A 27338-nucleotide genomic window follows, 5' to 3' on the forward strand; every position below is an offset into this window, starting at 1 on the left:
CATCTTACATGGTCATGGCAGGCAGAACAGCCTATATGCCAAAATTTGAAGATGTAAAACAAGGCAACTTTGCAGAAAAGAGTATCACTCATTACCAATTTACTTTTGTTGCTAGTTTGAATACAGCTGTTTAGGGATCAGTTCTTGTGGCAATGATCAGCTGCACCTAGTTTCACTCACTGATACAAAACTAGCATTTGAGCATACATAACCATTACAAAGTGGACCCATTCTGGTTTGTGAAAACCAGTCTGGAGAACTGGATTTTCTGCTGGCCCAGAGATGTCAACACCTCTCCCTGCTAATGAGCGGCCTCAAATCTGCAAGCCTCAGATACGGGCCTCGCTAACAAGCCCAGTGACTGAGCCCACAGATACCTCACCTCAATTCCAACCTCCTTCATTCAGGGGATGTTGCAGAAAAGGAGTCTAAGCAACCATTCCAGAGACAGTCATTATTTGCTTCCTAGATTCTTGTCAAACTGACTTCCCTGGTAACTGTGTAGATTAGTGGGTTTTTTCGCTTGTTATCCATCCTGGTTTAGAGATTAATAGGGGCAAAAAAACCCTAGTGATCTTCTCAGATGTGGCCTTCTACTGTTCTTGATGACATGGGAGAGATATACCTCTCTCCTGCCAAGTCGCTGCTGCAGTTTATACAAGCTCCTTCCTCTCCTGCCTACTGCAAAAGAAAGAATGCAATATGCAGGTGGAGAAGCGAATGGCAGATCAACCACTATGGTGAGCCATCACTATGGTTCACACCAGACTGGGTCTGCCAGTGCAATTGCACCACACTCGACCATAGTGATGGTGATGGTGAGCAGAAGTTTCCTATGCTGCAGCTGGGCAAGGGTTTTTCTTTTTTGGCAAGTAGGGAGAAACCCCAGAAGATGTGCCTTATTCTGAAAACACACCCAAAGAGATCACAGGCCTGACCGTAGCCGGTGGCCACAGCCCACAAGCAGAAAGCTTCAGTGTTCATCCTTATGGCTTCCTCTATCCTCAGGGGAACGTCTTTGGGATCTTCAGCTACGAAGCGACCCAGCCGACTCTTCAGTTCGAACTTATTAAGCTGTGAATAAGAAGCAGACAGCAGAGTAAGATGCAGGACCTTAGGGGAGAGTAACCCATACGGACATCCGAGGAGGAACACCTAATGATAGCCACTGGAGGAGAGGGCTTTAAAATGGGATCGGGCAAGTCCATTAGGGATAGAAGTGTCAATGGCTGGTGACCATGATGGTTAAATCCACAATCACATGCATTGAACTACGGAACACCAGTTGCTAGCATCCCTTACTTGTGGACTTTCTGGGTGCAACTGGTTGGCTGCTATGGGAAGCGTGCTAGGCAAGATGGATCATTGGGAGTGAGTCAGCCGGTCTCATACCCAACAGCAGATGGCTTGGTGTAGCGGCGGCAGCCACATGACCTGCAGTCAGTCCTATTGCTGCTACTTACTGGGAAGTAGAGGAGGAGAGAGGAGAGGAGGTGGGGAGGCTGGCACAGTGCAAACACACCAGACTGGCTCTGCCAGTGCAACTGCACCACACCCAACCTTGCCACCACCTTGTCCTGCCACTTCTGCATTTCAGTAAGCAGCAATGGCACAACGGAACAAGGTCAGGTGAGTGGCGCTACCCCACCACCCCAACTCCTGCCACTGCTTCTACCCCGTCTTAAAGTTTCATGGAAATCAATGGAAGCGGCGTTAAAAATGAGCACTCCTTTTCGTCTTACTTCCCATTGCACTTCCTTGCCGTTGAACCTTCCCATCTCAGTGCCTGTCCTTCAACCACTTTCCCCTTGCCCTCTGCAACCCAAGCATTACTTATTTCAAGCACATGATTTGTTTCCATTATACCCAAAATTGATGTGTGTCTGTGTGGACCTATAGAGAATGCCAACAGATGGTCAGCCATCTCTGGGGAAATTGAGTACGATACGATAATCTTTATTGCCATTGTCCTATACAGAACAACGAAATTGAAAAAATCTACACCAGACATTCAAAATTATTATTATTATTATTATTATTATTATTTATTTATACCCCGCCCAACTGGCTGGGTTTCCCCAGCCACTCTGGGCGGCTTCCATCAGAACACTAAAATACAATAACCTATTAAACAGTAAAAGCTTCCCTAAACAGGGCTGCCTTCAGATGTCTTCTAAAAGTTTTGGTAGTTCTTTTTCTCTTTGACATCTGGTGGGAGGGCGTTCCACAGGGCGGGTGCCACTACCCACAAGCCTGCTATCCCAGCCTGGTTAACCCCCTAAAAACTCTGGTACCCCATAATTGAATGCAATATACTCACATAAAGGCTACCTTACACTGCGTTTAAAACCAAAATTGCATTTGGATAGAAACTGTTTCTCAGGCGGCTCAGTAACCAGGCTTCTTCTTTTTGTCTCAACCATCTTTTGAACTTCTGCCCCTGTTTAAATACCTTAAGTGGAGAGGCCCTTACCAGCCTGGCAGCCGCATTCCTCCCTCCAGATGCCAAGACTCTCATTAGCTTCATGGCAGTGGCGCATGGAACTCCATGCAGGCTTGTGAGCAACTGCCCAGGTTCAGCTACTCTTGGATTCCACTGGGTGGGGAGGAATTCTCTGATGACCATCTCAACCAGGCGAGGGCAATCCAGAATCTGCAAAACAGACATTTAAGAGAGAATATTTAAGAGCAGAACAAGGCCACTTATTTGTCAGTACAGCAATGTAAAAAAAATTAACCATCTGGCCAAGTATATCAAAGGAATCTGAAATATTCCTATATGATTTCTATTCTTCCCCCTCAACTGGCATCTTCTCTGACCCAGAGAACACACACACAGGTACCTACCCGACTGCATGCTTCAGTAGAGTGCCTTGCTATGCGCGTTAGGATGTCTAGACTCTCCAGGACTACCAAAGGCACAGGCCGCATTACTTCCAGAATGTATCTCAGGCGCTGAAGAATCTTGGTCTTTAGCAGTCCCTTGGAGATAATAATAAGATTTTGTAAGTCTAATACAAAAGCCCCAATTATGGCTCAGCAAACTTCCACTTCAACCTATGAATCTGTAAAAGATTACAGTGGTACCTCAGGTTACATATGCTTCAGGTTACATACGCTTCAGGTTACAGACTCTGCTAAACCAGAAATAGTGCTTCAGGTTAAGAACTTTGCTTCAGGTTGAGAAGAGAAATCGTGCTCTGGCGGCGCAGCAGCAGCAGGAGGCCCCATTAGCTAAAGTGGTGCTTCAGGTTAAGACGTTTCAGGTTAAGAACGGACCTCTGGAACGAATTAAGTACTTAAACCGAGGTACCACTGTATGTATGTTTTTTGTGTGTTTTTTTACACAGATACTGCTTTATTGACAATATTCTGGAAGTGACTAGAGGTTTTACCTTTATGGCATCATATTGTGCCACTTCTGGATCTGGTTTGTTTTCATCCTTTGGTCTCTTCCCTGGTGCCTTCTGGGTTGGAGTTTGTTCCTCATTCTCATCTTCCTCCTCCACCTCCTCTTCTCCCTCGTTCGGGATAAAAGGGTAGACAGTCATACCCTGGTACCATGAAAACGTCTTGTCCAGATACTCCTGGAAGGAAGTGAAAAACAAGAAGCTAGTTCCTGCTGAACAGCTGTCGAAAAAGGAGCAGGAGAGGATGCTCTCATGTCAAATCCTAAGTGTCTTCGATAGCAAGGCTTGGAAAGAGCCCTCCCAGAGGAAGTACTGGAATAAATGGTGTGAGAGGCAGCACTGGGACTTGAGAAACCAGAGTTCAAATGCCCACTTAGCCAGTCACTGCCCCTCAGCCTAACCCACCTCACAGGGCGGCTGCGAGGATAAAATGAAGAGGAGAGAAATGTGTGAGCCACCTTCAGCTTCTTGGATTAAAGGTAGGACATGAATGTAATAATAAACAAAAAAAAGCAAACAAATATTCACAATAAGTTCAAGTTCTAAAGGCATGGACCCAGAATTGTTCTTCTGGAAACAGAAGGGCTTCTTTTGGAAACAGAAAACGCAAAGGATCCATTTAACGCACAAGGAGGAAGCTGCCTCATGCAGAGTCGGGAGACGGGTCCATCTAACTCAGTAGCCTCTCTCACCAGAGGATGGGAGCCTCAGGCTCAGGAGCCAAATGTGGCTCTCCATGCCTCTCTTTCTGGCCCCTGGAACTCAGCCCCTAAGTCTTACCCCTCATCAGCCCTGTTCCATACTCTCCTTAAATGCTTTTTGCCTGGCTGGAATGTGTCCTTCAACTATGAGAACGCCCCTTGCTTGCCTGGATGGCAAGGTTGGAGAAAAATACGTGGATCGCTGGTCTGCTGACACAAAGCTAAGAGTCACATCAATTGCTCTATCCACTTTCTATCCTCCAGTGGTAAGTCACACTACAAGGAGATGTGGCCACACTTGGGAGTGGCTCTGCATGATTTCAGACAAGAGTGTTTCCCAGCCCTGCCTGGAGATTGAACCTGGGACCTTCTACATGCAAAGCAGCTGCCCCACCACTGAGCGGAAGGGGGCAGAAGCCCTTAATAACACGGAGATCTAGCCCTACTGATACCAACACTCAAAACTATTTTACATGGATTCTTGGGTTCTACAGATAGAAACCTCATCATCTGGAGAGACAAGCAGCGCATGGAGGGCGTGGACAGCGGCTGCAATGACATTATCCACTGGGTCATCCAAGGAGAAGCGGAGCAGAAAGAGGAAACCAGCGTCAAGGAGCACACGCAGGACACTTCCTTTCAGCGAGGAGGCAAACTCCCCTGCCTTGGCCTGAAAACACACACCACAATGACAAAGTCAGGTTAAAAAAAAAAAGAGAGAGAGAGAGAGAGAGATGTTGTTTTTAGAAGGCAGCCACCAATGTTGCACTGGGACGCTTTCCTGGAAGTCCTTAGACTGGAAACTGATGGAAGCAAATCCATTCCACTTCTTCCACTTTAAATCATGACATTTTCTTTTTTTTTATGATGAAGATTGGTATCTTTTGCATTCTTATCCTCTGGCAAAATGCACACAGCTATAAGGCAACTGAGTTTCTCCCTAGGGCTCCACAAATGAGATCACTAAATACACCAAGGGCAGCTGCATCTCTGGCCTCGAGGGGGAATGTTCTTCCCTTGGAATTCTGCCAAGGTGTGGTCATCTCTCTTGTCTCTGACGGTTGCCCTGTGCTTTGGAGGCCTTGTGAGTGCTTCCAAAGCACAATAATGAAATCAGGCCCTGATGGTCTACCAGTGGGGACTAAGCCAGCCAAGATCTGTAGATTCTGGCTTATATCAATATACATTTATGGCCAATTTCTGCCAGATTTCATAACCTTTTCTCGTTGCTTTAAAGCACTTAAGAGCCTAATTTGGCTGTTCCCAATAGCCAACGTATTCAACTAAACCACAAATTAATACAATGCGGCAGATTTTTCTGAAGCTTCACCATTAGCAGATTTGGCAGTCGCTAGTGAATTAAACTGCTAGCTTTTGTTAACTGAGAGCCAATTCCTATGCATGTTTATTCAGAAACAATCCACACTAGGTTTTAGTGGTGCTTGTTCCCAGGTAAATGTGCAAAAGAACATCACTCGAACCTTTCAGGTTAGATAATAGAATGATAACAGCATCAGAAGACAACTAGTAAGATTTCAGTCTAGTCAGCCACAAAATATATGGAGAGATCCAAATAATGTTTTATTTACTCATTAAGGAGGTAAGGTATAGGTAAAGGGTAAAGGGACCCCTGACCATTAGGTCCAGTCATGACCGACTCTAGGGTTGCAGTGCTCATCTCGCTTTATGGGCCGAGGGAGCTGGCGCACAGCTTCTGGGTCATGTGGCCACCATGACTAAGCCGCTTCTGGCCAACCAGAGCAGCACACGGAAACGCCATTTACCTTCCCACCGGAGTGGTACCTATTTATCTACTTGCACTTTGACGTGCTTTCGAACTACTAGGTTGGCAGGAGCAGGGACTGAGGAACGGGAGCTCACCCTGTCACGGGGATTTGAACCGCCGACCTTCTGATCGGCAAGTCCTAGGCTCTGTGGTTTAACCCACAGCGCCACTCGCGTCCATTAAGGAGGTAGGAACCTTCAAAAATATTTTAATACGGCCTTCCCCAGGCTGACTCCCTCCAGCTTTGCTGCTAAACTCCAACTTTCATCAGGTCCAGGCAGCACAGCTAGTGGTCAGTCTTAAAGCAACATCTGGAGGTGTCAGGCTGGGGAAGGCTGTTTTGATCACTGACCCATCTAATAAGAACTGTCACAGCAGGAAGCTTTCTGTTGGTGAACCGTGGTCATTCTTCAACTTTGCAAAAACGACCACTTCAGATCAAACCTTGTGGACGTACTTGTGTGTCACCAAACTGTCTTAATTTAGAGATTCCCTAGGGCCAATTAAAAGGTGAGCAAGATCAGAAACCAAAAAGCAAAAACCAAAAGTGATTTGGTATGTGGAGATGGTTTTTGCGGCATCAGAAGAAACCTGGCCACCCCGTTTCTCTCATCACCCCTACAAAGGTTAACTCACCTTCTGGACAATGTGACCAAGCACCTGCAAAGCCAGAGTCCTTTGCTGAATGACCTGGCTGCGAGACAAGTGGAAGAGCTCTTGGAGCGAGTAGCCAGCCCTCTAGCATAAAAATAAAACATCCAGGCATTAGGGTATCTATCATTGTGTTAAGTTACAAACGACTGAAGAGACATCATCCTTTTACCTGAACAGACTCTGAAAGAAGCAAGGAAGTCAACAGGACTGTCCTCTGCCAATCGCACCACACAATCCAGGTAATAGCGGAATACATGCAGATTGCAGGGGCAACAAGGTGCTTGTGCTAAGCTTTAGAGGAGTCAAGCATGCAAGACGCATCAAACGCTACAAAGAAAGGATGGGGAAATATTCCAAGGTCGCTGAGCACCAACCAGATGGAGGTTACTGTCAGAGTCACCCTTCTTTTATAATGCTCTGTTAGGCTCTAAGGAAAACACCAAAAACTGAGCCTTCCCAGAAGAAACACTCATTGGAATGCTACACTACACTACACTATCCAATAGCCTGGGATCTACAGTTCAATAAGTTACTGCTACTCAAGAGGAGGGTGAGGGAAATTCCCATCCTCGTATGTGATGAGAAAAAGAAATCTTGCTCCCAGCAGCAATAATTAATTGCAGCAGTAATTAATTCTCTGCTTCTTCCATTTTTAAAAGCATGAAAGTACTTTAGATGCCTTCAACTGAGAATCATTATTGGTCAGACCACCTAGCCCAGGACTACCTAAGAAGGAAAGACAGGAAAGAGAGTCAAACATGCAATGAGATCACAAGCATGTTCTTGCGTTCAAGGCTGTTCTCCCCTTACTTCTGCTTCCTCTCCGTGGTGGTGTAGGCCCAGATGTGTGGGGAGGTCTTTATCTGGGGGAATAAGCTCTCCTTTCAGATTGAAGCGTGCCTGCATTGCCTATTGGAGAAAGAAACAAATAAAATTATAACCTTTATTGCCTACTGTGCTCATACTTAGTAGGATGTAAATCCCTTAACTACCCAAGCCAACTTTTACCATTTTTTGCTGACAACATGTTCTAGGGAAGGGGACCTCCAGCCTAGGGACCAAATGTGGACCTCCAGGCCTCTCTGTCTGGTAGGGTTAGAAACTCATATATATAAAATAACCACCAAATGACACCTTGAACCTAGATTACAGCCGCCACAATGGACTGTCTAGGTGCCAATTTCTTTTACAGTGAAATTATCAAAATCATCATCATCATCTCTATATCGCTTTATATTTTAAAGAAAAAAATGTCTCAGAACGGTTTCCAACACATTAAGACATCAAATAAAACAATACAGGATTAAACAGAGACAAGACATCTCCACAGATCAGTCAGCTGGCTGCCACGCAGCAGTGTATTTTGATGCTGGGATATTGGGGGGGGGGGCAGCAGAAACTGCTGATGTACACCAGCCAGATGGTGGAGATGTTAGTTGCCAAACCTAATGACAAGACATCTTCACATGGTCACAATTGGACCTGCACCTGGTGCCTGGGCAATTTCAAACACTACTGTCTGGCGTTTGGGATTCTCTGTAGGCCAAATTGACTCTTCCAGGCCACACCCTCCTTGAGAGCTTCTGCCTGGCTAGAGTGTCTCCTTGAACTGAGATAATGCCTCTTGCTTGCCTGGAAGGAGGATGGAAAGTGGTGTGGGGGTGGCTTTTTCATGGCTGGAATGTAATCTACTGTTACCAAGGCAAGAGTCTGCCCCCGCCCCCCGAAGGTTCCCATAAAGGAAGGCAGCCCTCAGGCTGAAAAAGGTTACCTACCAATTTTCTAGGGGGAAGATAATTTGAAAGCAAGAAAGAAGGGACTGTGCTTTATTCTCCTGACCTTTTTGGTTTTCTTCTGCCGAGGTTCAGGGAGGTCCTTCAACCACTGCAGCTTCTCTAACTCCACAGTGTCCATGTGGAGCCACTCTTTCTGAGGCTTCACTGGAAGGTCACCTTTTGGGAAAGGCAAAGGCAGACATTGTTATTCTTGAGCGTGAAAGCAGAGCATGCATCACTTTCATTGTCAACATTTGTGGCGCTGAAGAAGTGCATCAAATACTGCTTTCATGACACTACAAGGGGAAGGGGGAAAAGCTCAGAGACTGACTCATCATCGATACATAAACATCAAAGGTCCACCAACAGTTTAATCTTCCATAAGATCTGGAGAAGGAAAGTGGATGGCGCCGTTAATAAAATTTGCAGATGAAATGAAGATGAGCTGAATATCAACTTGGACGTGGAGTGAATACAATCAGATTAGAAAATCAAGAGCACTGAATAACATGAGGCTAATGATTTAAACTGCACTCCAACAACCCTAAGAAAAGGATCTCAAAATAAAGATACTGAGGAGAGAAAACCGATAGAATTGGAAAGTAAGAGTCTTGAAAGGCAAGTTCAGAGGGCTCCATTATTGCCGTCTCACGAGCAATAATGTTTAGAATTCTTGGTCTTCACAAAGAGCCAGAGAGAAATTGAAAGGGGGGGGAAATCAACTAATTATACATTTTGGCTCTGCAGCAACAACTGAATAGGAGACTCTGAGCATAGCCAATAAGTTTTTCAATGGTTGGAACATCAAGAAGATCAATTATTTAGCATTATAGACTAGGCAGCAATGGAAGGAACAATTAGCACCTTGACAACCTCTTGAGATAAATCTACTGAGTTAACTCTGGAATGTTGTTCTAGGACAATGGGGCTTACAATTAGTAATAGAGTAAGCATCCAAATCAAGTTAAACAAAGCTCTAGTAAAATTACAATAACAGCTTATTTTCAACCATTACCTATTGCTTATCTTTGGACTACAGTGGTACCTCGGGTTATATACGCTTCAGGTTACAGGCTCTGCTAACCCAGAAATAGAGTCCGTTCTTAACCTGAAACTGTTCTTAACCTGAAGCACCACTTTAGCTAATGGGGCCTCCCATTGCCGCCACCCCAACAAAGCACGATTTCTATTCTCATCCTGAAGCAAAGTTATTAACCCGAGGTACTATTTCTGGGTTAGCAGAGTCTGTAACCTGAAGCGCCTGTAACCCAGGGTACCATTGTACATTCATTTTATATTTTTTAAAGAAATGCTGGAATGAAGAACAAACATACCAGTGGGGTGGGTGTGAAGCAGGAAGTAGCAGAAGAGTCTTCTGGTATTTGTTTTTTTCCTCTCCATTAATCACTAAATGGAGAAGGCGGATTACACCATGCTCTGAATCAAATTAGTAATGTGTACCACCAGACACTAGCATTGCAATCTTGTCAACAGTGGGGGGAAGACTGTTATGTATTCTAGGGTTATCAGCAGATTGTTGAACTGATGAGAAACCCCTTTAGAGAAACACAACCTGGCAGCCCGGATGGTGAATGTGCACTGAACCTTTCCTAGCTTATGTTTTGTTTTTCAGAATTGGGCGTGCAACATATAGTCAGCCTATAGTGCCATTTCCTGCAGCTTGGCTCTCCCCTGCGCACTGTTTTACAAACACAACCCCCACCAAGCCAAATCACTGCATCTGCTAAAGTTCTGGCTCTCTGGTACTCCAATTCAGTCACAGATTCATCGGCACCATGACAGCATAAAGCAGAGTAGGAGGAAGGTGTTGCAGAGAAATGCCTCCTACATACATTAACCGGAGAAGATTACAGAGGCTTTTGCCAGGCTCCCTCACATGCACCATTACGTCTTCTGGGATGCATGGCATAGAGTGTTGTGGAACTTGCGCAAGAGGAAGTCTGGTTGAAGAGGTCCTTGGGCAAGTGTAATAAACCTATTACACTATTTGCTGTGTGGCTAAAATGTTACTAGCCCTCGGCAGAAAGAGGGTGCAGATATCACCCCAGGCTTGCAAGCTTCCCTGTCCCCTTTTCTAGTGCAGCCTTAGCTCCTGCTTAACTTCAGTTTAGTGTTTAGTCTGTCATTTGAGCCCCAAGCTTTGGCTCATTTTTACTCACCTCATCAGTTACCTGTCTATTCTAAGCGGCTGTAGTTCTCCAGGGTCTCAGACAGAGAGTGTTTTCAATTGCTTGCTAGCCTTTTACCTGACAAGACGGCCAGGAAAGAAACCTGGGATCGTCTGCATGTGAAGGAGCACTGGGCAATATATCAATACAGTGCTACCTCAGGTTACATACGCTTCAGGTTACAGACTCCACTAACCCAGAAATAGTACCTCGGGTTAAGAACTTTGCTTCATGATGAGAACAGAAATCGTGCTCCGGCGGCACAGCGGCAGCGGGAGGCCCCATTAGCTAAAGTGGTGCTTCAGGTTAAGAACAGTTTCAGGTTAAGAACGGACCTCTGAAACGAATTAAGTTCTTAACCCGAGGTACCACTGTATATCGCTCAGGACCGGTATTGAGAGGAGACCGTGATGACAGCTTCACTCGGTGGTATATCGGTGGTGCACTCTGCCCTGGCAGAGGGAGAAACAAGTTGGATTGATAAGTTGCCAATACAGCTTGTTCCTTCCTCTGCTTCTTTGAACTCCTTGGGCTGAGGAACGTGCTGCTGCCCTCCCCTCAACAAAGAAGTTTTAATGAGGCTCCAACCCGCCACTGGATCACAGGAGCCAGTGGTGCGATGGGGGCTCATCGCGACTGCTCAGCTGGGAAGCGCAAAGCCTGCCCTTCCCAGCTGAGAGAGCCCCACCCCTGCTCCTGCTTGCACTGGGCCTGCAGCCTTGCTTGGCTACCACCTGGCTGCCTTCGCCTTGGGGGGGGTGCTGTGCCTTTCCTCCCAGAAAGACGGAGCCCACCCTCCTGGTAGAAGGCAGACAGGTGGTGGAGGGGCTCTTTGATGATGTTGGCAGGTCTGCCGCTCACCAGCAGCCCCTCTCCACAAGGCACAGATAGGGTGGTTTTGCACTGCCTTGCGGACTTTGCCCGGAAAGGTGGGCTGGCACTACACTGCCATGTTGAAAACCCAACATCGCCCAGCCCCTAATGTGAAGCGTGTGCTCTGTCACTGAGCTCTGATTGCAAGCTGCAATCTCTGCTTCCACTCCAGCAAAGAAAGTCCACTGGGGATTTTGTACCTCTTTCGGAGGAAGGATGGGATATAAGTCTAATAAATCAACGCACCCTTGTTACAGAAAGCACATTGTGGCCCCACCTGAGAGGGACCTTGAGATTCAGAAGCCCAAATCGTTGACCTTGTTGAGAATGGGTTTCCCCTTCTGAATTAATTGCTCTCTTCCCATTGCAAGCACAGGCTGCCTTCTTCCCTCTGGCAACATGGCTGCTGCTAAGTCTATTCAAGATGAATTTACTCCTTGGCATCAACAGTGGCAGCTTTCCAATGCTAAGTGCTAATGCAAAATTAATAATACGTCTCCTGCTGGGCACAATGTGCTGCATGCATAACCTCGGGCAGCTTGAAAAGCTCCATTGATTTTTATAATTGCTCCTCTCTTCCCAACGATATACTAAGTCACCCCACGGACAGTTGCCCTTCCTTGGTTCGACACACCTTTCCCTCTCCTCCCAGAACCAAGTTCTGCTTCCCTCCACAATCACATCTTGCTTCTCCTCTACCAATATGCCATCTCATAAATCCTTTGCTATCAATCTGCTGCTATCTCCACATTTTTTAAGGCTCAAAGGACCCTTCCCCCCCCCCCATCCTGGTGCAGAGGAAATACCCAACATTTCTCTTCAAGCAGTGCACCTTAACAAGCCATTGTTCTAGCGCCAGCCTGCTAAACACTAAAACCCAATGCAGGAAAGCATATGAAAATGTGGGGGGGGGGGAGAAATTGTGGGCAGGGGAGGGGAAGCAGCTCTTGCGGAAGCGCTAATCCACCTGCTCTCGCTTCTTCTCCCTTCCCTCCTCTTGCACATTAAAGCTGCTCTCTCAAGAAGAGAAACAGTAAACACCACCCCTTATCGCACCAAACCACACCGCTCAAATCCAAGAGCGATTCAAAGATCTCATTAAGCAGGCTCCATGAGGCAGGGAGACCCAGAGAATATAGCAGAACAAAGGATCAGACAGAAGGAAACAGCCAGAGCAAGTATGGGGACGGGGCAGGAGGGGGGGGCAGCGGAGAGGTAAACCACTCAAGAAGAGAGGGATGCAACAAGGCGGGAGGAAAAGGAACAGGATGAAAAAAAAGAATAAAAGCAGGGAAGTTTTGAATTAATGCTTACGAAAGAGCAGGTCTGCACAAACTGTGACCAATGGAGTCCAGCACTACTGGGCATGTATTGTGGACTGCCAGGTATCTGGCAATCCAGAAAGCTACCTTATACCATCCAACTCCGTATCCAGCTCCGTATCCTCCGCACTGATTGAAATTGACAGGGCTCTCTCCCACCAGCCCTACATGGGGAGATGCCAGGGACTGAACCTGGGACCTTCTGCGCTCAAAGCAGATGCTCTGCCACTGAGCTAGGGCCCTTCCCCTTGTTTCTGCAGTCCCAATAACGCAGTAAAACCAAGGAAGTTAGCTGTCCTCTTGGATCGACTTCATGGGTCATGGTTTGTTTGGCCGCTTAAGGGAAGCACAGAAAGCTGCCTGGTGGAGAGTCAGGCTGTTGGCCTACCTGGCTCAGTTATCATCCATGATGGCAGGCAGTGGCTCTCCAGAATTTCAGACTGAGGTCTCTCCCAACCCTACCTGGAGAACTTAGGGCCTTCTGTCTGAAAGCTCCTACTCTATCACTGAGCTGCAGCCCTTCTGGAATTCACTTGGAGCTTTATTGTAACAAAAAGCTGAGGCAAGGAGCTAAAGAACAGGATCCCAAAACTGACCAAGATGAAGGCCTCAGAGATTCTGGCCTGACCCCTCAAGGTCTCATTTGCAAGTGAAATGAAGCCCTGAGTGCGCTTAAGTGAATCAACATGTTTAGGCTTTCCTGCTCTGCTTTCTCTCTAGCATTTCTTCCTCCCATCACTGTGGAAATTAAGATGCAAGCTCTTTGAGGTAGAACCTTGTCTCTCCCACCCTCAATTTTTTTTTAATCCTTTCCTCATTGTCTGGGGATAACAGAAGCAATGAGCAACTGCTTTTGGCTGCCCTTTAGCAAGAACTGCCTGCAGGTAACTCAATCTGGAGCCACTAGCAAGATCACTTAAGTACAGGAAACAGAAAGGGACCTGCAGATATGGCAAGAGTACAAAGGGTATTATTGATCCATATCATCATCAGACTCCTGCCCACCTAGCAGTTCGAAAGCACCCCTAAAGTGCAAGTAGATAAATAGGTACCGCTTTCTAGCAGGAAGGTAAACGGCGTTTCCGTGTGCTGCGCTGGTGCTGGCTTGCCAGAGCAGCTTCGTCACGCTGGCCACGTGACCCGGAAGTGTCTCCAGACAGCGCCGGCCCCCGGCCTCTTAAGTGAGATGGGCGCACAACCCTAGAGTCGGACACGACTGGCCCGTACGGGCAGGGGTACCTTTACCTTTACCTATCATCATCGGAACACAAGCTCCAGCAGAAGCCCACAGGTCCCTCTTACGGATTTGACTCCTATCTTGAGGCATCATAAACAATGTATTTCCTCCAATGCACATATTATCCCCGTTCCTACAATTTGAAGGGGATGGAAAGTGAGTGCCTCTCTAGCCTGCCAATCAACCAATACCTCAAGCTGTGCCTTTTAAGCCTAGGTAATCCATGCTGAGGACGAATATAATCTAAGCACAGGATTCTTAAACCTCACAGGATTTATCTGTCTTGAGAGAGATTCCAGCTAGCTTTAAGCAGCTACCGAAATCTGCTTCCTCCACCCACAACCCAAGGCCTTTTGTTCACAGCAAGTTCTAGTTTGGAGGAGTAACTCCACTTGGCAGTCAATCTCCTTCCTGAAAACCACAACAATTTCTCACTGGCTTCACCCAACCCCGCAGTGCTGTAGAAGCCGCAATGGAGACCGAGCTATATTAGCAGCTTCTGCAGGTGCAGCCACTAAAACCTGCTCTGACTTATCTTCACTCACTTCTGCAGTGCAAGCAGCCAGTGATGTGGTTCCTGGACTCATTGCTAACATACTTCTCCAGCCCCCAAACTTCCTACTGTTCATCCTTGTTCTCCAATCTCACAAATCGGATCCTTTTGCTGATTCTTCCTACAAAGCCTCTGCCCAGGTACCTAATTTTACAGCTTCGTTGTTAACTTCAAACACATCGCTTCTGGGAATCAAGATATAAAAGCCAGTCCCAGAATCACCTTGCAGTAAAAATGGGTTTAGGGTCATTTAAGAGTGGAAGAAGAGAGACTGTAGCTGAAAGAGACTGTGGGAGCAGGGGGAGTCCCCGAAGCGGCCATATGTTAACAAGAAGCAGGTAAAGTTGCTATATAGTGCCACACAGTGAATGACTCATCAGCAGCAAAATATCTATATATACAAAACCCAAACATATTGATTGTTCCCAAAGGACACGCAGCCTGCCAAGAAGTGAAAGTGAAGGTGCCATTCAAAACTACTCTTATCAGCAGCTGCATCTGTAGTTGCCATACTTTTCATCTCTGCCACCCCTTGCCAGCAACACCAGCAAATATATGAAAACTGCATGTAGCAAGTCTCCCACCCCCACGCCCCCCAAGGTTGGGTCAGGTAAAACAGCCTCTTCTTAGTTGTACGACAAAGCAAAATTACGGTCCTGCAATTGTTCCATTTGCACAACAGATTTGAGTTGAGAATACTTGGCCTCTAGAATTGAAGCAATGATCAAAACCCTGGAAAAACGAGCATGTATATTATATGGAAACTTGGCCATTTTGCTCATCCATTGCAACAACGCGTAACTTTTCCTTACCTGTGCTATCCTCTATTCTTGTACCAGCTTCTGTTTGCAGTGACTCCTCCATGCCGTCCTCCTCTTCCATCACTGGCTTCTGTAACAAAGGAACTTTCAGAGTTTCTTCTGCTTTATGCTTGGGTCTAGGCTGCGTTTCTGGATGAAGAAGCTTTCCTGGCCTCTCATGCTGCTTTTTGCTTTCTCCTTCCCGAGTTGTCCTACCATCACGTCGTGACTTTAAGAATGCAAGTAAACCCGGATCTGATAACCATGAAAATGGGACAAAATACTGTCAGCATTAGAATTCCTCCTTAATGCATGCATCAATTCTTTGAGTCAATAGTGACTGACGCTATTACAGTGGTACCTTGGGTTAAGTACTTAATTTGCTTCGGAGGTCCGTTCTTAACCTGAAACTGTTCTTAACCTGAAGCACTACTTAAGCTAATGGGGCCTCCTGCTGCTGCACCGCCGGAGCACAATTTCTGTTCTCATCCTGAAGCAAAGTTCTTAACCCGAAGTACTATTTCTGGGTTAGCGGAGTCTGTAACCTGAAGCGTATGTAACCTGAGGTACCACTGTACTATTGTTATTATTAATAATAATAATTGTTGTTGACAATATAAAAATGCATAACATAGTAACAAGCAAAACCAATATCCCCACTCATATCCTCATCAGGTCCCCTCCCACCTGGCCTTCAGACAGATGACTGCTTTTCAGGTTGCAAGTTAAAGACACAATATCACATTTGTGTCTCAGAAGCATCCCGTCCAAAAAAAATAATGTAAGCAGCTCACTTCAACAGACCCATGAGGTCTGTGAAAGAGGCTTTGCAGTTTGTGTGCCTGTTACAAAGTCGGCTGCATAAATTAAACATGCCAACAGGAAATCTTCAAGCGTGGAAGCGAGTCCTGGGAATGATTCCACATGTCTGAAGCTGGCTTTGCTGCTTTGGACAACGCTCTTTTGTGTAGAGTTCATGTTATGTTTCGTGCTTTCAAAACTGAAGGTAACTGCCCTGATCCTTAAAAATCAGAGGGGGGTTAATCCAAATCACTGAATAAGGTGTACAGAAGTCCGCAAGAAGTTCGTACCCAGCTGAGCCAGCAGTCGTTTCTGCTCCTCCAAGATCTGCTCTTGAGACATGGACTGCAGCTTCTCCAGGTTCTCTTGGTGGATGTTCTGGGCTTCTTGCTCTCCTCCCAGGCTTCCAAGACCTTTCCCAGTGACAATACTTGAACGCTGACTGTGTACACTACCAGCAGGCATATCTAGAAACAAAGGGCACTGTGAGCGGTATTCATAAGCAAACTTAAACTGACAACATACTCCACTGAGTTGATTTACAATCTGGTGCATGTAGTCTCGGACATTAAGTCCCACTGAGTTCAATGGTGCTTACTCCAATGTAACTGTGTGCAGGATCACTGCCTCAATGCTAGGGCTCACCAGCACAACCCTTTAAGGAGATATTTGCTTCTCTATGCTAATATTCAATAAGCATCTTCAAGGTTTCCACATGCCATCGGGAACTGAGAATACTTGCTCCACAGGTATCAACATTTACCTTCTTCACCCCTGCAGAATTGGGTCTCCATGGCTTCAGAAGGTAGGGCAGCATCTGGAGCTGCTGGTCCTACATTTGTCTGCTCAGCTTCCTCAAGAGAAAGAGAAGATATTTGAGCCACTTCAGCTGCCCTCTTAGCAGCTATCTTCTGAGCAAAGATACTTTTCTTTCCAGCTGCTGATTTTGCCTGCAAGAAGACAAAACAGCAAGTAAACACTCCTATGCCTTTCTCATATAACAAAAAAACCCCAATTCATCAACATTCCTGCCACCCACTCCAATTGGGTCAATATGTGTTATCCAGATTTTCTGCTGCCTTCAACATGGATTTCTATATTGTGTCCTCAACTGCAAGCTGTAGATAAGACAATTTTAAGGGGGGGGGGTGGAGAGAGACAGAGTCACAGCCCTTCCTCACTCTTTCCCAGATACGATGTAATATATTACTTCGCTGTTAAGTGTTTAAACACCAGGAAGAGGAAAATAAATACCGTATTTTTCGCCCTATAGGACGTACTTTTCCCATCCAAAAATGAAGGGGAAATCTGGGTGCGTCCTATGGGGCGAATGCAGGCTTTCGCTGAAGCTTGGAGAGCGAGAGGGGTCCGTGCGCACCGACCCCTCTCGCCCTCCAGGCTTCAGGAAGACATCCGCAGCCTAGGCAGCCCTGTGGGAGGTCCCGTAGGGATGTCTAGGCTGCGGATAGCAGCCTGCTTCCCGGAGCGTCGGGCGCCCTGAAAGCAGAGCGCCCGGCGCTTCGGGAACAAATCCGCAGCCTAGGCAGCCCTGAAACAGAGTGCCCCTCACGCCAGGCAGACATCGGCCAGCCCCACAAGCTCGGGGGACAGCAGGGAGGCGCAGCGCCGCCATCCCGCTGTTTCTCGACCTGGTTTGGTTTCCCTGACCTGCTTTTGGGGGGGTAATAAAGGGGGGGAAATTCCTTTATTTCCCCCCCAAAAAACTAGGTGCGTCCTATGGGACAAAAAATACGGTACGTTTCTTGACAAAATGCAGCAAGCAAGAAGGCATCTGGTTGTAGGTAAATTCTGGCTAGCTTGTTCCACTCTGCCTCTATGATTAATCCAAGAGTCTGCTTATCTGAACGCTTTGCATTTCTGAGGATAAACAGACTTCACTGTCTTGGAAAAGCCATCTCTGAAGATTTTGGGACCGTAAGAGGGCAAGAATTTCACAGTAATAAATTTGATGAATGATGCCTAACTAATGGATTTTAAAATTTGCATAGTGTCTACACTCAGGCTCTATCAGAGTCTTACTGACTATTGATAAGAAAAAAGCAGCATGAAGCATATCCACCTTGATGATACTAAGCCAAGAAGCTGCGATGGAAAGAAAAATGATATATTGCTACAGCCAAGATTGCACAGCCGATATGCACACCATGAACTGTGTGGAAACTGGCAGCAGAGTTTCTGTGGATGCAGGTTTGCTTCCCTCCAACAAGACCCAAAACAGCTCTGATCAGCATGCAAAAGCCTGTCTGTGCATGCAGAAGAGACTCCCTGGATCCCGGCCCATGTCTCCCATCAGCATATTTAAAAAAGGAGACAAATAGTAGCACCTTCTATATTCAAAATGGCAAAACCCAACATTGCACACCACAACAGAAAACTTTGCAATGCGCTTGAAAGACTGGCTTTTTTATTTAAAAAACAAAACAGCATTCCCTGTAACAAGCTTTTCAGATGCTCCAGGCCTTCAAGTCCATGCTGTCTCCCAGGAGACAAAACTCTTGCATGCTCTCCCCTTCTCTCCGTTGTTTTCTGAGCTGTTGCCTCCTGGAGCTCCAATCAGTAGTCTGGTGGGAGTGTCTGCCAATTCTGGCTGCAGCTCCCATAGTGAAAATGTAAGTGAATAGGCCAGAGGCGCTGGCAAACACAAGGCCACACCTCAGAAACCCCAGAAAAAGAAAATGTTTTGTAGCATGCCAAAAATGTAGTTCAGACTCCCCTGAACTAGGAAGAAACCCAGGTAATTTCAGGGCTCTGCTAAGATTCATAAATGACTATGGTAGTAAAAACTGGGCAGAGAACTGGAAACACACGTAACTGCACAGAAGTAAGGAAAGTGCTTTGTAAAGGGCACTGAAGGAATGTGATAGATAATGTATTGCATTATCTTACACTTCACTAATGTGAATCCACCACTCACTGCTAGCAGGTATAGAATGGCTTCCTTCATCATCTTTGGAAATATGGAATAACATGTTCGGTACCGTTAGCCTAAACTTCACCAGGAAGTGGTGTGACAATGACAACAGGAGTCACAAATACATGCTCTATTTCCAGACTTTGCCACCAAGGGCATAAACCAAATCAAGGGCATGTCCCACACTTGGGGTCAAGCTGGTGATCCCTCAAGGAAGCCCCATGGTTGTCATGAGCCAGACACTGCCTCCCAAAATCCAACCAAAGCCCAACAATGTCCCATCCATCTAGCAGACTCATCCCACACAACTTAAAATCTAACACGTGTGCTTTTAATGTAACTCACTGCATCCAGTTTGCCGAGTCTCCTATGTAACGCCCTAGAGGCCCCAAGACTTCCTCTATTTATTCAAAGCATTTTTGGCTGCACAACAAAGTCCATCAGCAGCAGATTGCATTATGATGAAGCATAATACACAGAACTAAAAGAAGAGGAGTTTGGATTTGATATCCCGCTTTATCACTACCCGAAGGAGTCTCAAAGCGACTAACACTCTCCTTTCCCTTCCTCCCCCACAACAAACACTTTGTGAGGTGAAGGTAAGCTAAACAAAGCAGAAACAGGAGGAGAGGGGGCTGATAAACATGAAGCTGCTTTTCTTACCTCTGTTTTTATTTCGGACCTGTGAAAGACTCTGGGAAACGCATCTCCAGTGAAGACAGGCATGGTCACACTGGCAGTGCTTGTGTCACGTTCCTGCCACAAAGACACAATGCCAAATGAATACTGGTTTCATTCATTAAAGCATTACAGTGCTTTACAATGGCTCAGCAGAAGGAGTTTGGCCTTAAGACTCCTGCTCAGGTCTTCCCTCAGCTATGAGACAGTAGCTGTTGCAAAAACTCCTCACTTCAAATTTCATTTTGTACTTGTCTAAGAGTGGCCTACTTCTAAGAATGAAAGAGGCACTAGGTTCATCAGCATTGGACAAGGACAGTTCAATCCTTTCTCCAGAAAAAGCATAAAATTGTGTCACTTGAGAGATGCATCACTGTAGGCACTTGCCAACCATCAACACTTCCATGGTTTTTTATTAAAAAAACTTTCATTATATTTTTTTGAAGACAATGTAGCATAAATTGTAAAAAGGCCAAGAGACCAGAAACAAATTCTTACTAGACAATAAAAACATTATCTTGACATTAACAAAACCGGTGTTGAATCGTCGGTTGACCCATGGATTTCTAGCAACAAATACAACGATGTAGCCGTGTCCTTCACAAGGTGTAATTTCACAACTGAAGCATATCCGCACATGCCTATATCCAAACAGGCTACTAATTATTTGTAACTTCATAATTATTTGTAACTGAGGTCAATGAGACTTGCTTCCAGTTAAGGGAGCAGAGAACTGCAGCCTTTCTAATAGAATGACTGACAGCCTCTGTCACATCCAGAGGCTACTGATGGCAGGGTGGAGCAGAGGTGCTTACTTGGCCTCCCAGCAGGTTAGTCACGGCTGTTTACTGGGGTGGGGGAGGTCAGTGCAGTGCATACGCATAGGGTAAGTCAATCTGGGCACCCTTGCCCTGCTCTCTCCTAGAAAGCTAAGGTAAAGGTAAAGGTAAAGGGACCCCTGACCAGTCCAGTCCAGTCACGGAAGACTCTGGGGTTGCAGCGCTCATCTCGCTTTATTGGCCGAGGGAGCCGGCGATTGTCCGCATAAAGCTTCCGGGTCATGTGGCTAGCATGACTAAGCTGCTTCTGGCGAATCAGAGCAGCGCACGGAAACGCCGTTTACCTTCCCGCCAGAGTGGTACCTATTTATCTACTTGCACTTTGACGTGCTTTTGAACTGCTAGGTTGGCAGGAGCAGGGACCGAGCAACGGGAGCTCACCCCATTGCGGGGATTCAAACTGCCAACCTTCTGATCGGCAAGCCCAAGGCTCTGTGGTTTAACCCACAGTGCTAATAACTGTTAGTGAATATATAATCGGTTATGATGTCATTCAAAATATACGAATAAGCCACCTCAAAATGATGTATACATCATACAACACATCTCACAAAATATTCAAGTAACTACAAGTTGTTATATGTATCAGAGTCAAACAAAGAATCAAACAAATCAATGAATAGCGAGGAACGCCAAGCCGTCTCTCAAAGGAAGACGTCTCACAAAAGTCTCAAAAGGACAGTATATCCGGAATAGTTCAACTGTTTCAGAATAAAGTCTTCATCAGTGAATAATTATCAATGAAATATTCATACTAGTGGGGATCATGCTAATGGGCACTGATCCACTAATGTCCAGCGTGTTGCGTTTGCATTTTTGTAGATTGTTACATTTTGCACACAGGGGTTTGTGTTTCTTCAGATTACTCCCCCAGAAAGCAGCGGTGAGTTACCTGCCAGAAGGTCAGGTAAGCGCCTCCTCCCCACCCCCTTGTCTGTTACCGGTCATTTCAGGACCTCATACACAAATTTCATACCTAACAGCTTGTTCGCAACATGGGCTAAGTTCTGCTTGACCTTTTCTACTGGGGCGCACATCCCCAAATACAAAATAAATGTGTCTCATGTCAGATACCAAGGGAATCTTAAACAGATATATGTACCTCGAAACAAGGACGTGGTAAAATGCATGTTGGTAAAATATATGTACACACAGTTTTGGTAGCCAATTCATGTGTTTTGCTCTTTGGTATATGAAGCCAAAGGGACGAGGGTGGCGCTGTGGGTTAAACCACAGAGCCTAGGGCTTGCCGATCAGAAGGTCAGCGGTTTGGATCCCCACAACGGGGTGAGCTCCCGTTGCTCGGTCCCTGCTCCTGCCAACCTAGCAGTTCGAAAGCACGTCAAAGTGCAAGTAGATAAATAGATAGCGCTCTGGCGGGAAGGTAAACGGTGTTTCTGTGTGCTGCTCTGGTTCGCCAGAAGCGGTTTAGTCATGCTGGCCACATGACCCGGAAGCTGTACGCCAGCTACCTCGGCCAATAAAGCGAGATGAGCGCCACAACCCCAGAGTCATCTGCGACTGGACCTAATGGTCAGGGGTCCCTTTACCTTTACCTATATGAAGCCAAGCTCTAGCTTGCTTGAATGAATGAATGAATATCTATTACACTAAAGATCTCCAGCAGCAGGGCTAAGAAGGACAATTGACCTCATAGAATCATAGAGCTGGAAAGGATCCAAGGGTCATCGAGTCCAACCACCTGAAATGCAGGAAAGTCAGAGAGCACCTGTCAGTAAGGCGGCACTCACGCCATACAAAGCAGCTTCCTATAAATTCAGTGGTCAGAATGTGCCTTTGAGCCCCAGAAGGCTTCATTTCCCAGCAAAAGAAGACTAAATTAAACAACAACAAGTAAAAATGTGTATAATTAGAAATTACGTAATTTCTGCTTTGGAATGTATGTGTGCAATATTTGGGTTACTCTGCAGGATTATATCACTTTATTTTTAATGCATGCTGCCCCAGCTTGAGTATTTATCAATCATTACCACAGGTCAATCAGAGGTTTAATCACTATTATTGTAGTTCTTATAAACAGGACGCACAATTATTTTGCTGAAGACAGCTGTGATGTGTTGATCACTGCGATCCAACTGCTCTCCTGGATCCTCATCAAAATGAACACGGGCACTTTTGAATTTGGATTTTTTGGGAGGTGCTGGTGTCAGTGGAGGGGGCACATCAGGAAAGTCTGAGAGAGAGAGAGAGAGCATATGCAGAGCATTAGTAATCTCCAGGTGTTTTATGGTGTTTTAGTATTTTGCTGGAACAACCCAGTCAGATGGGAGGCATATACAGTGGTACCTCGGGTTACATACGCTTCAGGTTACAGACTCCGCTAACCGAGAAATAGTACCTCGGGTTAAGAACTTTGCTTCAGGATCAGAACAGAAATCGTGCGGCGGCGCAGCAGCAGTGGGAGGCCCCATTAGCTAAAGTGGTGCTTCAGGTTAAGAACAGTTTCAGGTTAAGAACGGACCCCCAGAACGAATTAAGTACGTAACCAGAGGTACCACTGTATATAATAAAATTTATATTGTCATTATTTCATTGTATTATTATTATTATTAAATGATGCCCTTAATTCCAACTGGGTTGCCATCTAGTCTTGACAACAATCTGGCACCAAAAATGCCTGCTTTGCAAACAGAAAGAGGGATGGCTGGGAACAGTAGCAAGTGCAGGCAAGGTTACAGTAAGCAAGCTGTTCAAATATACCTAGCAACTTACAGGCAATGAATACGTGATTTTGGTTTTCTTGACTACTAAGCCAGCCTTCCCCAATCTGACGTGCTCCAGATGGGACTGATGGGAGTTGCAGTTCAAAATATTCAAACAGCACTAGGCTGGGGAAGGCTGTACTAAACCATCAATACAAAACAAGGTAATTTGAAATAAAAAAGGTAAACTTACCATCCAGCATCACCACATCCCTGTCATGCTGCAATGGGGGTCTCTCATCCTCTCCACTCCCCAGATCCCCTCTTCTCTTATCTGCTTTCTTTACAACCTTCACTGCTGGAGAAGCTTTCGCTGCCAGGAACTGATTCTGGAACTTCAGCAAATCTGCCTCCGACTCCCCAGGCTTGGGCCTTGACAACATCTTTCTCCTTTTGCAGTCACAGCCTTCCTTTACAGAGCTTAAGGGTTAACCTGAATCAGGTGCAGAGAAAGGGAGGAAAGGAACTTTACCTGGGAAACCAAGCTTTTGACGAATTCTTATTACCGTCTACTTTCACACACTTTTCAAGTACCCCGAAGGGCCACAAATAGCAGGGCTTTTAATGGACAGCCCAGGCATGTCAATGGCTTCTCCCACCCCAATTAAGGTGCCCTGCTATTATACTCATTTGAAACCGGAAATTTGTGCAGAATAGTTGTTGCACAATTCTCTGCAAACACATTCTCATGCCAAAAAGGGGGAGGAAACACAGTGTTATTGCTGCTGTGGGTGTTATTTTAGGAAGGAGGCAGAACACACACTCTGCAATCCACCTGTCTTTGATGTGACTTCTGCACAAACGGCTGTTTCTAAAGTGCTCCTTCCTTTCTTCTGTTCTTCACAGCACTTTTCCCCAAGTTTATTTATGGAAGCTTCAGACACAGTGGAGGAAATAGTAAGCAAATCCCAACAAAATGGTCAACTTTTTGTATGTACAGCAGCACTATGGGGCTTGAAGGCCCAAGTGTTTGATATCCTAGAGAAACTGACTTCAAAAGGCCACCACAGAGCAAACTGCAACCGCTCACAGGGAAACATACTTGTGATCAAAGTTTCCTTCTGTCCTTGTCCTCCCTTCAGAACAAAATATGACATATGACATATTTGTATACTCTTACCTACTCTTACCTAGGCAGCAGTGGCCTAGTGGTCTGGGATCATTACTATTTCTGCAGCAAGGTCCCTGCAAGGTCCTTGTTTCCAGTGTCCTAAAAAAGGTAAAGGTAAAGGACCCCTGACAGTTAAGTCTAGTCGCAGACGACTTAGGGCTGCGGTGCTCATCTTGCTTTACAGGCCGAGGGAGCCGGAGTTTGTCTGCAGACAGTTTTTCCGGGTCATGTGACCAGCAACCACTTCTGGCGCAACAGAACACCGAAACCAGAGCAGCACATGGAAATGCTGTTTACCTTCCTGCCAGAGCGATACCTATTTATCTACTTGCACTTTTGGGCGTGCTTTCGAACTGCTAGGTTGGCAGGAGCTGGGACTGAGCAACGGGAGCTCACCCCATCGCAGGGATTCAAACTGCCGACCTTCTGATTGGCAAGCCCAAGAGGCTCAGTGGTTTAGACCACAGCGCCACCCACGTCCCTTCCAGTGTCCTACAGCCACTGTATTGCTAAGCATTTAGGAATACCAAAAACACAAGGTGCTTCTTTTTCAAGAAACCAGTGTGCAGGTTCTGTTACATACAAGGGAACTTCATGGAAAACACAATTTAAGTCACTCCAAATCATTTCCCCATGTATGTGCACAGAATAGTAGCTGAAAGGCAACCTGTGGAGACCTGCATTGATTGTTGCAATGCATCCCTAATTATTAGCATTGTATAATTTATAAAATTGTTGTATAATCTTAGAAGGGGCGTGGTGGTTATATCATGAAAGCACCCTGCACTTCTAAATTTCCCACTGCTCTACTGCTAAGCAGTCCAATGAGGTCCTTTATTTCAAAGCACAACTTAAAACTTTTAAGGCACAACTTTAAGTCAGCAACGCCCAACAAACAATAACAGACACCCCTCACGTCAGAGCAATCAATACTAGTGGCCCAGAGTGATACCAGAACAGACCTCCTAGCAACTCAACTTTCACAATCTGAAGGCGAAACCATGCAAGGCCTTTGGTCCAAGATAAATGTTATGAAATGCTTTTGCAGGAAGCATGCCAAGGAAGAGAGTTCTTTCATTTTATCTCTTTTCAGAATCAGATTGAAACATTACTGAAAGAAGATATTCAGAAACAGATATTGAAGGGAACACCTTTGGTGTAGTGGATCGTTTTTGGGATAGGGCAGGAGTGGCTTGCCTGGTGTGACAGAGTTGCAGCAATGTCTTCCTGGCAGGCATATCACTGCCGCTTTACAGAAAGAGGGGCAGGGCAGCAGAGGGGCTTAAGCTGTGTGGGTGCAGCAGCGGGAATGCAAGAATGGTTCCCCCAGTGTACCTGCACAGCCCTGACATCCCCACTGCCTCATCCGTCCGTGTAAGCAGCAATGATGTCTCTGCTGGGAGGCTATTATTACAGCTCAGTCCCACCAGATGAGCAGCTCTTGTTCTAGGACTTCAGAGAGCAGAGTTCAGATCCCCTCTTAGTCATGAAGTTCATTGGGTTGACCACTCACTGCCTTTTGCCCTACCCTACCTCACAAGGTTGATGTGAGAATAAAATGGGGAGGGAACTCTGAGCTCCTTGGATGAAAGGTGGAATATAAATGTAAAAATAAATATATTACATAGATACACATATACACCATATATCTGAAGTATATCTGAAGGAGCATCTCCACCCCCATCATTCAGCCTGAGGTACAGCTCCAAGGGCCTTCTGGCAGTTCCCTCACTGCAAGAAGTGAGGCTACAGGGAACCAGGCAGAGGGCCTTCTCAGCAGTGGTACCTGACCTGTGAAATGCTCTCCCATCAGATGTCAAGGAAATAAACAACTATGACTTTTAGAAGACATCTGAAGGCAGCCCTATTAAGGGAAGTTTTTAATGTTTGATGTTTTATTGCTCTATTATTATTATTATTATTATTATTATTATTATTATTATTATCACCATTATTATTATTATTATTATTATTATTATTATTGATATTGTGTTGGAAGCTGCCCAGAGTGGCTGGGGAAACCCAGCCAAATGGGCAGGGTATAAATAATAAAGTATTATTATTGTTATTATTATTAACGTAGTAACATATAAATAAATAAGACTAAAATGCAGGCACACTTCATTGGTTGTGCATCTATGCCTTATTTGCCGCTTACACTTTTAAAATAAACATTAAGCCTTCACTTCTGCCAGTTTTAAATAGGTAAGGGGCAAATAATGCATCTGTTGCACATCAGCGAGAGACATATACTTTGCTCTCATGTATTAAAAACAGAGTACAAAAAATTGTGTGAGAAATCACCATTAATACTCCTATTACTAATTCCACCCACCTTATATGTGTTCAAACTATATTCTGTGTGTGTAGGCTGGATGAAGTCCAAAGGGTAAGACTCAAGTTCTGACTAGACTGGAACTTAAAATGCTGTTTGAGTTGTGTGAAACAAATTAGCCATCTATTGATTGTGCATCTTGTATATTACACAACTTTTAGAAGACATCTGAAGGCAGCCCTGTATCGGGAGGTTTCTAACGCTTGATATTTTAATTTTGTTTTTAGATATGCTGTAAGTTGCCCAGAGTGACTGGGGAAACCAAGCCAGATGGGTGGTGTATAAATAATAAAATTTATTATTAGTATTAGTATTGTTATTATTACCATTTACACTGCCCTGCTATGTTATACCTTCCTGCAATTTTCTTCATGCTTTTTTATCTCCCCACCCCCACCCCAGTGCCACCACCACCGCTGCTGTGATGTCATCGTCTATGAATGGGACCAGCGTCATTCATTTCTGACATCATGCCATATGAAAAGGCACATCAGCTCTGGGCAGAAGAAACCCAGGGCTTGAATCTTTAAACTACATTTTAAAAAAGAAGGAAAACACACTTAAACTTGTACAGTAGTGCAGAGAGTTCATAGAAGACCACATGCTACTTCAAATGAGT

At 45.6% G+C, this 27338-nt stretch overlaps 1 protein-coding gene across 1 annotated transcript in view; it reads right to left on the reverse strand.

The window, feature by feature from the left end:
• RPAP1 (RNA polymerase II associated protein 1) overlaps nucleotides 1-27338 on the reverse strand; it is a 46159-nt gene that overhangs the window by 17454 nt on the left and 1367 nt on the right. The window contains exons 2-15 of the mRNA XM_082239330.1: nucleotides 23467-23706; nucleotides 22599-22744; nucleotides 19697-19789; nucleotides 16865-17051; nucleotides 16392-16568; nucleotides 15310-15555; nucleotides 8391-8503; nucleotides 7362-7460; nucleotides 6534-6635; nucleotides 4614-4781; nucleotides 3396-3587; nucleotides 2848-2982; nucleotides 2474-2653; nucleotides 917-1074 (exon numbers count right to left, since the gene is read on the reverse strand). Coding sequence (XP_082095456.1) covers nucleotides 917-1074; nucleotides 2474-2653; nucleotides 2848-2982; nucleotides 3396-3587; nucleotides 4614-4781; nucleotides 6534-6635; nucleotides 7362-7460; nucleotides 8391-8503; nucleotides 15310-15555; nucleotides 16392-16568; nucleotides 16865-17051; nucleotides 19697-19789; nucleotides 22599-22744; nucleotides 23467-23656 — 2186 coding nt within the window. The 5' untranslated portion in view covers nucleotides 23657-23706. The remainder of the gene's footprint in view (nucleotides 1-916; nucleotides 1075-2473; nucleotides 2654-2847; nucleotides 2983-3395; nucleotides 3588-4613; nucleotides 4782-6533; nucleotides 6636-7361; nucleotides 7461-8390; nucleotides 8504-15309; nucleotides 15556-16391; nucleotides 16569-16864; nucleotides 17052-19696; nucleotides 19790-22598; nucleotides 22745-23466; nucleotides 23707-27338) is intronic.

Source organism: Podarcis vaucheri, assembly GCF_965113315.1.
Source record: "Podarcis vaucheri genome assembly, chromosome: 1".
Taxonomy (NCBI): domain Eukaryota; kingdom Metazoa; phylum Chordata; class Lepidosauria; order Squamata; family Lacertidae; genus Podarcis; species Podarcis vaucheri.